Source organism: Pteronotus mesoamericanus, unplaced genomic scaffold (genome assembly GCF_021234165.1).
Source record: "Pteronotus mesoamericanus isolate MK-2021 breed Mesoamerican mustached bat unplaced genomic scaffold, CSHL_Meso_final contig_173, whole genome shotgun sequence".
Classification (NCBI taxonomy): Eukaryota; Metazoa; Chordata; class Mammalia; order Chiroptera; family Mormoopidae; genus Pteronotus; species Pteronotus mesoamericanus.
The window spans coordinates 6,146,304-6,159,994 of NW_026555072.1; the positions used below are offsets into that span (position 1 = coordinate 6,146,304).

At 39.8% G+C, this 13,691-nt stretch overlaps 1 protein-coding gene across 1 annotated transcript in view; it reads left to right on the forward strand.

Moving 5' to 3' along the window:
• Positions 1 to 5,922: 5,922 nt before the first annotated feature.
• MAOB (monoamine oxidase B) overlaps positions 5,923 to 13,691 on the forward strand; it is a 128,225-nt gene continuing 120,456 nt past the window's right edge. The window contains exon 1 of the mRNA XM_054566527.1: positions 5,923 to 6,158. Within this exon, the coding sequence (XP_054422502.1) occupies positions 6,113 to 6,158 (46 nt within the window). The 5' untranslated portion in view covers positions 5,923 to 6,112. The remainder of the gene's footprint in view (positions 6,159 to 13,691) is intronic.

Sequence of the window (13,691 nt, forward strand, 5' to 3'; positions counted from 1 at the left end):
CCATTAGCATACTTTTGTGATGTGCTATCTTCTCCACCAGGGATATGTCTTGTTGCAGTAGCCATCCGTAAGTGGAGCTCCTTTTCTCATCTGATCACCATAGTCATCAGACTCTTGATTGCAATCATCATCTGGGTTCTACATGACACAAATGTCTACTTATAAGAAAACATGGAGAGATTTAACTTAGAGCTACACAAAGGTAGCCAAGAGAGTAATTCTGTATCAGTGACCACACACTATAACATTATTATAAAATGAATAACAATATTAATTGGAAGTAACTCTATTTAACAAGTAATAATTATTATTGTACAGTGGGATTCTAATATTAATTTTTAATTTCCATTTCCCAAAAGAACTGGTGAGAACCCTTTACCTGGTGTTCTTAGGAAATGTCTATTCTGAGTTTTCTTCTCCTGAGCTGAATATTTTGCTCTTTGCTCTTCTTCTGGGTGTCCCACACAGTCTTTGTCACAGTTACTGGATGGGGATTAGACCTGGAGTTCGTCTGCCTTGGGCTGGCAGGTAGTGTGTGGATTCTTGACTTTGTGTAGGAAAGGTTTCATGACATGAGCCCACATGATTTTGACCGTGTGCTTATTAAAGCTTGAAGCAGTGAAACAAAAGAAGGGCTTAGGGTAAAAGAAACAACAGGAGAGAGCTTAGGCGGAGCTTTCTTTAGCTCTCTAAAAAATAAAAGTCACAGTAAAAGAAGTGAGTTCACTGGGAATTTAGAGAAAAAGGTGGGGGGTTTGGAGACAGGTTCAGGGGGTTAGCTCAGAATGAGCTGCTGCTGCCCACTGCTCCCCTGGCTGCAAGTCCCATGGGGACCCTTAGAGTCTAGGAGAAAGAGAGCAGATACAAGGCGTAGGCATGCTCTATTGAAAGCGCACAGCTGGTGGGTTCTGTCTTGAGAGTTTTTTATCTTTCTTTGGCTGGAGGGAATCTTAGGGGAGGTCTCAGGGAAGGGTCTTAACAGAATATTCATCACTTTTTCAGGTGTTTCCTTCAATATGTTAATTCATCAAAATGTGCAAATACTGAGATCACTATTTTCTGGTTAGTTTCATTTTTAAAGAACATCATTGAAGAGGGACCTAGGCCCATTTGTCTCGGGACAGTTTAGAATGTGTAAACTATTTTCTCCTAAATGTCCTTGGTTAGGGAAGATAACACTGTGATTCATTAGCTTATAAATTGTTCAAATCATTTGGCCTTATTTAATTATTTTGTGTCAGTTTCCCTAATTCCACTTGTCAAGGAATTTACCTAGCTTCTTACTATCTTGCCTCAACATCATCTGTTCTGATATATCTGTCAATTCTTGTTTAGAAACCCTTATTATGACTTGTGAAAATATTTTTAGTCTTGACATACCTCATTGTAATAAAAATCACTTGTGTACAGCTTGTTTAGCACTTATGTTGTAAATACAGTTTTCTTTTCTTCAGCATGCTCTGCAACATATCTAAATATGAACTCTAGCTTTCTGAAGCCTTATAGCTTGGTGTCTCTGCCTGACTCATATATACTGGGGCCCACTCCTCTGTGCTGTGTCCTTTTGTCCCTCTCCTGCTCTGCTATGACAATTAGGTCACAGGAGAAAGAGCCATACCCTGGTTCTTTGGACAGGAGAAGTTATTTATCTTCCATCTCAACCTTGTCTTTATAAGACAGCTCAGTGCGTCTGCATCTCAGTCCAATGTCCAATGACTTTGACTTGGATTGAAGTTGGGGACTCCCAACTCCTGGGCTGCTTGAGGATGTGATTCCCCTCTAAGGAAGTCCTTGAGCCCAAAAGCAAGTCCTTGGCCCACTGAAAGTTCCCTTATTATCTTCTTGGGGATTTGGACACTCTTATAATAGGATCCGAGCTGAGGATGGATACTTCACTGGGCAGAATCAGAGGCCAGATAATGTTTACAATTTTTAAATTGTTAAAATTCCAATATAACATTTTAAGAGCTGTCTTGGCTGCAATGGTAGACCCTTTCATCATTTGATCTTCTGGCTTATGTTTAAAAAAGAAAAAGATTAACAGAGAAGTTGGGTAAAAGAAACTGGTAATCTCTAAAGAATCTAATTTTTTAAAAATTCTATCCTCTGTCAAGCTCCCAGTGTTCCAAAAAAAAAAGTACAACTTAGATAATATCAGGTGAACTCTATTCTGCACAGCCTGTCTCTTTATTGAAACCTGCTGTGTCAACATAAGAAACTCGCTGAAATATCTGTTAATGAAAAGATGGACAGCAAGAAAGAAGCAATAAGGAGATTTTATCTCTTTGGCAGTCTTTTAATAAAATAAAATGAAAGGATAGTAAGTTCATTTTAATTGATGAAAGAAACATGACTTTCATCAAGTTGGAAAGACAAATAAACACTGCTTGGGGCAAAGAGCATTCCTCTGTGCTTGGTAAGAGGTATTGAACATTGTTCCATTGAAACGTGACTTAGGTTAATTGTAATTGTCTGCTTTCATATTTGGTTTCCCTGGGATTACCATAATTTCTTATTTATAAGGGCTTACTTACAATGATAAGCAAAGTGCCTGACACACTGTTGGTGCTCAATAAAATGTCCTTGAATGGATGAATAAGAGATAATGCATGATCCCTTCCTGCAGGAATTTATTATCTACTTGGGAAGAGAAGACACAAACATGCACAAAAATAAGTTATGCTTTCTATCATTTTATTCATTGTTAATTTTCCATGATTTCTATTACTTTAATTACTCTTACTTTTGTGGTATTTGTAATAAATCCTAAAGGTGGTCGAAGATGTTCTTTGTATCCTAGACTGTGTCCAGTTTTTCCAATACTTCAGCCTCAGGCTTGCTTCCTAACTCGGCCTATTGTGCTCTTCTTCCTCAATAGTTGATTAACCCTGATTCATTCTGCAAGTCCCAGCAGAAAAGTCATTTTCTCCTGAGGGTTCTCTGTGATTACTTGGACTAGGTTATCTGGCTCTGCTGCATGTACCAGTGCAATATTCATTGCACTTGTGGTCACTCTTCCTGGATGTCTTCCCTGACAGAGTGTGAGCCACCAGAGAGCAGGGGCAGCCTTCATCTTTTTCACCTCTTCCCCAGGGGTCAGCATAGCAGGTGTTTCATAAATGCTTGCATAAAAAGCAGACATCTTCCCATTAGGGTCATTTTGAACTAGATAAGAGGCTTTGGAGAATGGAGCTGGCTCTGGAATTGATGGGGAGCAGACGACTGGAAAGGAGAATTATGTTCAAGGTGGTTGGTCCATGGACCAGCAACACTAGTTTGACCTTCAGCTTGTTAGAATACAGCTTCTCAAACACCAGACCTGGGTGATTTGTATGCATGTTCAAGTTCAAGAAGCACTGCTTTTAGAGGCTTCATCTGGCACATGATGCTGAGGGAGAAGACAGATTTTAGGGCTTAACCCGTCTAGTTGACATAGAGCCTAGATGTGGGGATAGTAGCCTCAGAGACCCTCTAAATGCTACTGTTTCTCTTATGACCGAGACTTGAGTTCTAATTCAACTCATTTTTGGCCTCATAGAGTACAAAGCACTCTAATTACCTTGGTCTAGAGAAAATTCTGTTTGTCAGTGAGTTTTATCCAGAGACACCATGGAACCATGGTCTGTCTCTTGGTCTATTTCCCAGATGGACATTAATAAGAGATAGTCAACCTGCATTGGACTCAAAGCTTTAGACATCTAGGCTTCTGGCTGACTTTGCATTGCTGGAGCCAAGCAAAAGAGACCCTAAGCAGATCTTACAAGTATCAACCCTCTTCACCCATCCTACCTCGCCCACTGAACATGTGATTCACTTGGAGGCTAGATGAGGAAACAGAATGTCCACAGCTAAGGAACCTGCATCTTCAGGGCTCTGTTGCATAAGCTGTCTGAAGCGTGGGGTAGTAGGGACAAGGGCTCAAGTTTCAAGGCCAGGAACTGTTTTATACCAAAGCAGGAGAAATAGAAGTTTCTAAAATCCACATCAGATCTAAGATTTCTCTTCCACCAGTAACTTCTCAGTCACAGACAGGTGCAAATCCTCTTCTAGTCTGAGGGTAACAGAAGCTCAGGATGCTTTGGTAACAGGTGGATACATTGACTGGGGTAGGATGAGAAGGTTTGCTTCAGATTCTCATCAATTACTAGACCTGGAGCCAGCACGCCACTGTAACTAGCTAACCTGAACAGAAACACTTTATATAATTATTTCTTGAAAAGTCACCCTACATTACTTCTTTCCACTTTTCATTCTCAGAGGGGCTTCCCTAGTGCTCTGAAGAAATATACCTCTGTTTATTTGGAGCCATCTCAGCTAAAACATGTTATCTTTTTTATTTTCCTAAATTTATTTCTAAGTATTTTATTAATTTTGATGCTATAATGCATGGAATTTTTGAATTTTATTTTCTAATATCTTGTAATACTATCAAGGATTACAGAAGAATTTTCTATCTTGATTTTGTTTCAAGCAGTGTTTCTATACTTTTTAATGATAACAATAGATTCTATTTTTCCAGTTATGGTTTATATTTAATATGATTTTGTATTAGTTTCAGGCTTACAGAATAATGGTTAAGCAATCATATACTTTACAAAGTGACCTCCACAATATTGCCAGTACCCACCTGCTACCATTCATAGTTGTTATGTTATTGACTATATTCCCTATGCTGTACTTTATATTCCTGTGACTACTTTGTAATTACCAGTCTGTACTTCTCAATCTCTTCACCTTTTCACCCAGTCCCCCAATCTGCTGGCAACCCTCAGTCTGTTCTTTGTATTCATGAGTCTGTTTCTGTTCTGTTTGTTCATTTATGTTGTTTTTTAGATTCCACATGTAAGTGAAATCATATGGTATTTGTCTTTCACTGGCTTATTTCACTTAGCATAATACCCTCTTGGTCCATCCATGTTGTTGCAAATGGTAAGATTTCATTCTTTTTTTTACTGTATATATGTACCACAGTTTTTTTTTTTTTATCCACTCATGTATTGATAGGCGCTTGGATTGCTTCCATAGCTTAGCTATTGGAAATAATACTGCAGTTGAACATAGCGGTGCATATATTCTTTTGAATTAATAAACACATATATTGTTGAATCACCCCTGTGTTTGGCAAAGCCAAGATCCACATACCCACATCCCAGGGTCACAAATAACTCCCATTGTTGTTTAAGGGTGGGGCTCTAAATTCCACACTGCCCATCCAAGTCCTTGCCCCTGCTACCAACAGTTTTCTAGGTTCCTACCTGAACAGCTCCCAGCACTGATACATTGGTTTGCTCAAGGAACAGTTGGTTATTTTGATTGTTTGCAAAAGTGAGGCAATTTAAGATTGTCTTTAGATTCCGCATTTGCAATTCTAGGGAAGAGCCTTCCTGAGTTAATTGTGGGCATATGGGCAGGGGGAGTGGGGAAAGAAGTGGATATTTGAAAGGAAAATGAGAGATCTGAGATTCCTATTCAAGTATATGCCAAGATAATCGTAACACTGTGTGATGGGTCAAGGTGGGTCTCAGAATATTGCTGGCTTTTTTTTCTTTCTGGCTTTTTTTCTTGCCTTTGTCCCTCACTATTTTATCTCACTTTCCTCATGTGTAAAATGGGTTGTAAGGTTCAACTGGAAGCATGCAGTGTAAAACACTTAGTAAGGTTCCTGGTATGTGGAAATAGCTCAATTAATATTTGTTACTAACTGTATTGCTCCATTCTGAGAGTAATTGGGGTGCTGGAGGAAGACACCCCAAACTGCCATTCTCCCAACCCCCAAGCTCAATCGCGCACAGGCTGATGGGAAAATACTGTGCAGAATGCCAAGGGGTAGCGGCTACACGGAAGGACTTTTTCAGGCCCCAGGCGCCCTCTCCGTCCAGGAGTCCATCTTTCCCCAGGTCTGAGCAGCGGAGCAGCGGGCAGGGGCAGCGGTCGCGAGCTCCACCCCGCCAGAGCGTGGGCCCGCGGGCGGGGCTCTGCTCCCCAGCATCCTGGGCGGGCAATCTAGAGGTTAGGCCGAGGCAGTAGTCCTTCCGGCAGCGCTGCAGGCGGAGGCCGAGACCCAGAGACCAGAGCAGCGGGCTTCCAGGCGGCCTGGAGAGGAACGAGAGTCATGAGCAGAAAATGCGATGTAGTCGTGGTGGGGGGCGGCATCTCAGGTCAGTCGCGGCTGCGCCTCCTTCTTCCTGCTCCAGCACTTGGGGAAGTAACAGCTAAAAGCGTGCAGGGTGGCCACGGGAGGGGGTTGCGTTAGATTCTCCGCGCCAGGGCAGGGATCTTTTATGTCCGGAGTGCCGCACAGAACCCTCCCTCAGGGGAAGTATTTGGTGCATTTTGAGACAGAAGCATGGAGCCGGAAGTCTGTTGAAGGTATGATGCTTTGACTTTCTCCGCTGGAAGAGTGCCAAATCTATGCTTGCTGTAATTTTCGAAGCAAAGGGAAAAGGGAATGGCAGGAGAGAGGTTTCCGCTTGGAGTTAGTGCAAAGGTCTGCCACGTGTCCCAAGCGAAGGTCAATCACGTGTTCCAACCTGACCTGTACACTCTGTACCCATGTTTGGAGTGCGCATGCACCAAAACATATTGCTATCCTGACACCAAGAAAATGACCTTGAACAGCTCCAGGTTTAGAAAAAAGAGGTTGGACTCTGGGACAATCGATTGCCAAAGACCCTCCTGACCCCAATTCTCTGTTTCCATGATTGTTATGGCCCTGCCTGGGGCTGCAGGGCCTTCTTGGTAAATGTATTTTCTCTCACCCTCTCCTCCTCCCCCTATCAACGCAGGATAGCTAAACCACCCAGCATAGCTGGGGTGGGAAAACTTGGTCTCTCTGGCCTGGGCCATATTTGGCAGGGATGGAGGCAGAGATTACCCTCTGAGAAACAAAAGTTGGGGAGGGTGGCTATTGGCACAGCAGGGCCTCCCAAAGACAGAAGTCAGAAGGAAGGGTGAGTTTAGTAGGAGACCCCAGCCTCTGAGGAGGGTCAGTTGGATCATACGGGGTGGGGTCAGTGGGAATAAACAATGCTTCCAGAACAGCCTGCTTAACAGACCCCTGGGGATGCTTTGACCAAACTCTCAGGGCTTCCTAGTACTTGAGCAATAATTAGGACACCCATGGATGGGTTGGTTAAGACTTGCTCTAATCAGATCTCAGGAGCAGGGATTAGTCTTGCTCCCTGTGAGGCTGGCAGGACAGAGGTGCTCTGACTCCACTGTGCTTATTGAGCAAACCAAGGCGCTGAATGTTGGGTGCTGACCCTGGTCCTGGACACCTTCCTTCACTTGAGCTATCCTTAACTTAGAGTCAGATTTCAGGCTACCACTTCAGTTAGCCTGGCCCTCTTGAGCTCACCCATGCCAGGCTTTGTGCCCAGTGCTGCAGGTGCATAGATGAATAAATAAAACAGCATGTTGAGGTGGGTCAACTCTATATAGATTTAGTTTTCTTTCATCATTTTTGGTATCTTCTTTCCTGGAGGAACTTGGACTTAAAAGCACATCCATCTCATTGTTTTAGGAAGTAATACTAAGTGCTTCTTGATGGTTCCCTGCAAAGCACCCCATCTTATGGGAGCTGAAGGTTCTCTTTCCAGGTACCCAAGTCTTTTTTTTTGTCCAAAGTATATCTATAGGGTTCAGATTCTTTTATCCTCCCTTTTATTTTGCTCTTTCTGATTCATACTTCAAACCTTCAAACTCACTCAAGTTATTTATGTTAAATTCATATGGGAAGGATAGGTATTGATATAGCTATTTTTACAAAAAGTGATGAAACTCATCCTCAAACTCTTAAAACCAAGGACTGCTGAACAGATCTTCCTTTTGTCAAGAACATTACTTAGAATAGGCATTGTTCTAAAAAACAAGAAATCAGGGTTCCAAAGCTTTACTCAATTGCTTTATCTGCTACATGAGAATAACACCAATTTGTTATGGCTAGATTACAGGGTCAGTGTGAATATCAAATGAAGCAGTGAATATGAAGATAGCTTTGCAATTGTTATATATGACACAAGGTCCTACAAAATTCTGCTTCTTCAAACAATAAGTATTAGGGTAGGCTGTGGTAAGGAATGCAAAAATGGATCATATTTTTATTGCCATAGAGATTTGTCAATCCAGGAAGAGAGATGAGATATCCAAACAATATAAGGTAGAAAACAGTACCTGCCACAAGAAGGGCCCATTCATTGATTCAGTAATTACTCATTCATCCAATGAATATTTATTTCCTGTTTCACATTTCATCCCAAAGAAAATGAAAGGTGAATTATACAGGACCATAGCCCTTGGAGTGCTCACAAGTTTATGTGAGAGGCAGAGTCATGAACAAATATTAATGACTCATGATGATACATGCTTTAGTAAGGCATGCAAAAAGTTCTGTAGAAAAGGATTGGAGAGAAAGTTGAACTCTATCTGGGAAAATCTGGGCAGACTTCACAGAGGAGGTGACAGCTGAAATAGGTCTTAAAGAATGAATACGAATTCACCAGAGGACTAGATGAAAAAAGCATTTTAAGCTAAGAAACAGCTTCAGAAAAGAGGAGGGTAGAGACATATGCAAAAAAGGTGAATGGGATTAAGAGGTACACATTTCCAGTTATAAAATAATTAAATCATGGGGATGTAATATACAGCATAGGGAATGTAGTTAATAATATCATAATAACTTTGTATGGTAGTAGGTGGTTACTAGATTTAATCATGGTGATCACTTTGTTAGGTATATAAATGACAATCACTATGTTGTACACCTGAATTAATAAAATACAGTATGTGAACTATAATTTTGAAAAATTAATTAATTTAAAAAATCACAAATATGTGAAAGAAAATGGTAGCATGCTTAGGAAACCTTGAGAACTTCGGAATGGAGAGTTGGGGGTCTGGTAGAAGACCAAACTACAAAGGTCAGTTGGGATGAATTGTGGGGAGTCTTGTATGTCATTAAAAAAGGTTTAGTTCTTTCTGTGGTCATTGAATGGCCATTGAAAATTTTTCATGCACAAAGTGACATGTGTCAAGTGACAGTGTTAGCAAAAAAAAAAGCCATGTAATGAAGAGATAGCAGGTTTGGGGGAAAGATGGGACATCTGGAGTTAGAAGTGCTGGAAAGACACCCAGGAAAAGATGTCTAGCAAGTAGAAATTCAAGGAAGAAGTCGGGCTTACAGAGAAGTTTTAGTTGAAACCACTGAAATAAATAAAATGACCCAGACTAAGAGTGTAGAGAGAAGAGAGAAGGCCAGGACAGAACTAGAAGAGAAGGTGCTTATTTCTACCACATGAAGGACGATATTTAGTCATTCTCTATAGTTTGATAAGAGAGATGAGAAAACTGAGAAAATAGAAAACATTTTGTTAACCTCAGATCTTAGCTCAGATATTGTTTCCCAGGATGTTCTTCCTGAGTCCTGCCCAGATGGGATTAGATGCCCCTGTTTAACTCTCCTCTGTCACTCTGTTCTTTCCATGAGTTTTTAATTGTTCACTTATTAGTGTAAGTACAAACATTCTTTTATTGAACTTTGCTTAATTGTGCTTTACAGATAGTGTGTTTTTTTTTGTTTTTGTTTTTTTTACAGATTGAAGGTTTGTAGCAATCCTGCATCAGGCAAGCCTATCAGCACCATTTTTCCAACAAGTTCAGATGATGTTAGCATTTTTTAACAATAAAGTATTTTTCAATTAAGATATGATTTTTTTAAGTTTGTCTTCAAATTAATTTATTTAAAATATTTGTATGAGAAGAATATCTTTATAAATATATGTAAATAGCTTTATATCTCTCTAAAATATTTTTACATTTTTTTCTTTTTATTTAGTTTTTCAAATACATTTGTCTCCGCCTACCCCCTACAACTTTCCACTGCTCTCCTCCCCCCTCCTCCTCCCTCAATTCTTCCCCACTTTTGCTTTGTCCGTGAGTCCTTGCTATACGTTCCTTGACTTGCACCTGCCCTTCCTTTTCCCCCTGCCCACTCCTCCTTTCTTCCCTCTTCTTTCGTTGGTTTCTTTTCTTTTCTTTTTTTTTTCAGTGTTGCTGGTCTGATTTTCCTTGCATCTTTGTTTTGTTGGTTAGGTTCCACTTATAGGTGAGAACATATGGTATTTGTCTTTCGCCCCCTGGCTTATTTTGCTTAGCATAATGCTCTCCAGTTCCATCCATGCTGTCGCAAAGTGTAGTACTTTTTTTCTTTCTGCTGCATAGTATTCCATTTTGTAAATATACCATAATTTTTTGATCCAATCATCTACTGATGGGCATTTAGGTTGCTTCCAACACTTGGCTATTGTATATTGTGTTGCTATGAACATTGGGGTGCATAGGTTCTTTTGAATTGGTGTTTTGGGATTCTTAGGGTATAGTCCCAGCAGGGGAATCACTGGATCAAAAGGCAGTTCCATTTTCAGCTTTCTGAGGAAATTCCACACTGCTTTCCACAATGACTGCACCAGTCTGCATTCCCACCAACAGTGTACTAGGGTTCCCTTTTCTCCACAGCCTCACCAGCACCTGTTGTTTGTTGATCTGTTTATGATGGCCATTCTGACCGGTGTGAGGTGGTATCTCATTGTGGTTTTGATCTGCATTTCTCTGATGGCTACTGATACTGAGCATCCTTTCAAATGTCTTTGGGCCCTCTGTATCTCCTCCTTGGAAAAGCGTCTGCCCAGGTCCTTTGCCCATTTTTTGATTGGATCGTTTGTCTTCTTGGAGTGGAGTTGTGTGTGTTCTTTGTATATTTTGGAGATTAAACCTCTATCTGATGTATCATTAACAAATATATTTTCCCATATGGTTCACTCCCTTTTCATTTTGCTGATGTTTTCTTTAGCTGTGCAGAAGCTTCTTATTTTGATGAGGTCCCACTTGTTTATTCTTTCCTTTATGTCCCTTGGTTTAGGAGACATATCAGTGGAAAAATTGCTGCGTGGGATATCTGAGAGTTTCGTGCCAATGTTCTCCTCTAGGACTTTGATGGTGTTGCGACTTATATTTAAGTCTTTTATCCATCTTGAGTTTATTTTTGTGTATGGTGTCAGCTGATGATCCAATTTCAATATTTTGCATGTAGCCATCCAGCTCTAGCAGCACCATTTGTTGAAGAGGCTATTATTACTCCACTTTATGCTTCTGCCCCCTTGGTCAAATATTAGTTGCCCATATAGACCTGGGCTTATTTCTGGGCTTTCTATTCTGTTCCACTGGTCTATGGGTCTGTTCTTGTGCCAGTATCAGATTGTTTTGATATGCTTTGTAATATAGTTTGATGTCTGGTATTGTGATCCCTCCAACTTTGTTTTTCTTTCTGAAAATTGCTGCGGCTATTCAGGGTCGTTTATGGTTCCATATAAATGTTTGAAATGTCTGTTCTATTTCTGTGAAATATGTCAGTGGTCAGAGACAAGAGGGAAGGAGGGAGGGGTGGGCGGGGGGGAAAGGAAGGGAAGGGGCAAATCAAGGAACATATAGCAAGGACTCATGGACAAAGCCAAAGTGGGGAAGGATTGAGGGAGGAAGAAGGGGGACAGGGGAAAGTTGTAGGGGGTAGGCGGAGACAAATGTATCTGAAAAAATAAATTAATTAATTTTAAAAAATTATGTTTTTAAAAATCTTTCTCAGATTGAGAGTGAACATGGTATTCCTCAGTTTTTCAAATTGAGAAGTGAAAATAGTTATTTTTCATTTTTAATAACTGGTTAAGTGGAACATTTTTCCTGTGTCTATTATTCAATTATATTTTTTGGGAGGGCTATCTTTATTTCATTTTTTCCTTAATTTGTTGTTAGAATATGGGATGGAATTCACTCTTCTTTTTGAACAACCCAGCATTTAAGTTTGTTTCTGAACTGATAGGTAAGTAATACTAGAAACATTTTAGCCAAGATGTTTAAATGCTCTCTTTTGGACAACCATTATGTCCTTACAATACATGTAGTTTTTTGTGGGCCTCTCGACCGCTTTCACTGTACATATTTCGCACCCAAGTGTGTGGCCAGTAGCCATAGGAGCATTGTGATACTGCAATTAAAATTGCCTAATCCAAATAGTGACTTCCTGAAACATCTTTTCTTCGTGGTATTATTCTATGTAAAATTTATATTGTGATTCTACTACTTTTACAAACCTCCAGGGGAACTTGGTTTCAAAATTCACCTGCACTAAGATGACTCCCAAATCTCTATGTTTTCAACTAAGTAAACAAATGGGAAAATAAGTAAATAATTATTGGCTTTGTACTTGGGTCAGTTAAGAGAGAAAAAATGGAATTGAGGGAGTAAGGGTACAGATGGATGTAATAAGACACAGAGCTAACAATGTACATGGAGATCTCACTCCCACAAAGGAACATATAAAAAAGGAGCCCCAGAAATAAAAGCTCATGGGATCAAACAGAACTCCAGAGAGACAAAGGGGTACAGGAGAACATCACATCACAGCATAATTTTCTTAGATTTATGATTTTTTCTATTAAAGGATTTCAAATATATTTTTGCAAGCACAGGAGTAACTGTTGACATTGGCATTTTCAGTGCCCAGATGGTGTTTTTGATTAAAGGAAAGCTGTGGACTTTAGATGTGTGGCAGACAGGTTGTGGAGCTGACATTTACTGTCAATATTTGGGGACCTGTTTGAATCCTTTTTCCAGGTGGAAGACTCCACTTGTATATTGGAACATTTTTCCCTTGCAAAGTTTTTATATTAAATTTGTAATTAAAAGAGTATTTGGAACAGGAAATTTCTGTTTGAAAACTTTAAAAGACATTTGTGATCAAATGATCACATTGACATTAAAGTAAGTTTTGGAATAAATCATATTTGTGTAGAAGTGCATTCTAATAACCCACCAGAGTAAGTTTTTTGTAAAAAGAACCCCTCTTCCTCCTTCACAACTGAATTAATTGGCTTGTCTGATTTCTTTCATGCCAGCAACAAATATTTATTGATGATATCTACATGCCAGATACTCTCTTCAGTTTTGGGATAAAGCAGGAAAAAAAACCAAGAAAGTTCCCTTCCCTTGCAGAGCTTATAATCCAGTGAAGAAGGTCACACAATATATAACCACTAAATCAACCAAATAAATACCATCCTACCTACATACATTCATACGAAGTACTGTCAGTGGTAAGCAATCCACAAAAGATAGAATAGATGGGAAGATGGAAAAGAGTCAGGTAATGCCTTTTCCTTAGAGATGATGTATAAGCTGAGATTTGAGATGTTGAACATATAAATATCAGGAGGAACAGCATTACAAGAAATGGGAACAGTTAGTGCAAAGCTGCTTTGGTGGGAACAACTTTGACATGTTCAAGGTACAGAAAGAAAATCAATATGGCTAGAGGAGAATGAGCAAAGGTAATAAGGCAAGACATGTAGGCAAGAGTTTTGCACCAAAATCAGTCCACTTTAGTGCATGTGTACTTTTAAAATAATAAAAATAGCAGACATAATGCAAAAAGGGAGGAAGCAAAGGAGAGAAGAAGAAAGAGGGAGTGGAGAAGGAAGGAATCAAATTTGCCAAAATTGTGAAAATCCTTCTTTAGTTATTCCTAAAAAAATTTCTAAGAATGAGTACCAGTTTGGTTAACTTCCAATATCCAGTTGTTAAAATAGTTGAGTCTCCTAAAAAAGGTAGCCATGAAAATCTGCTTTTACTGTTTATATTTGGTG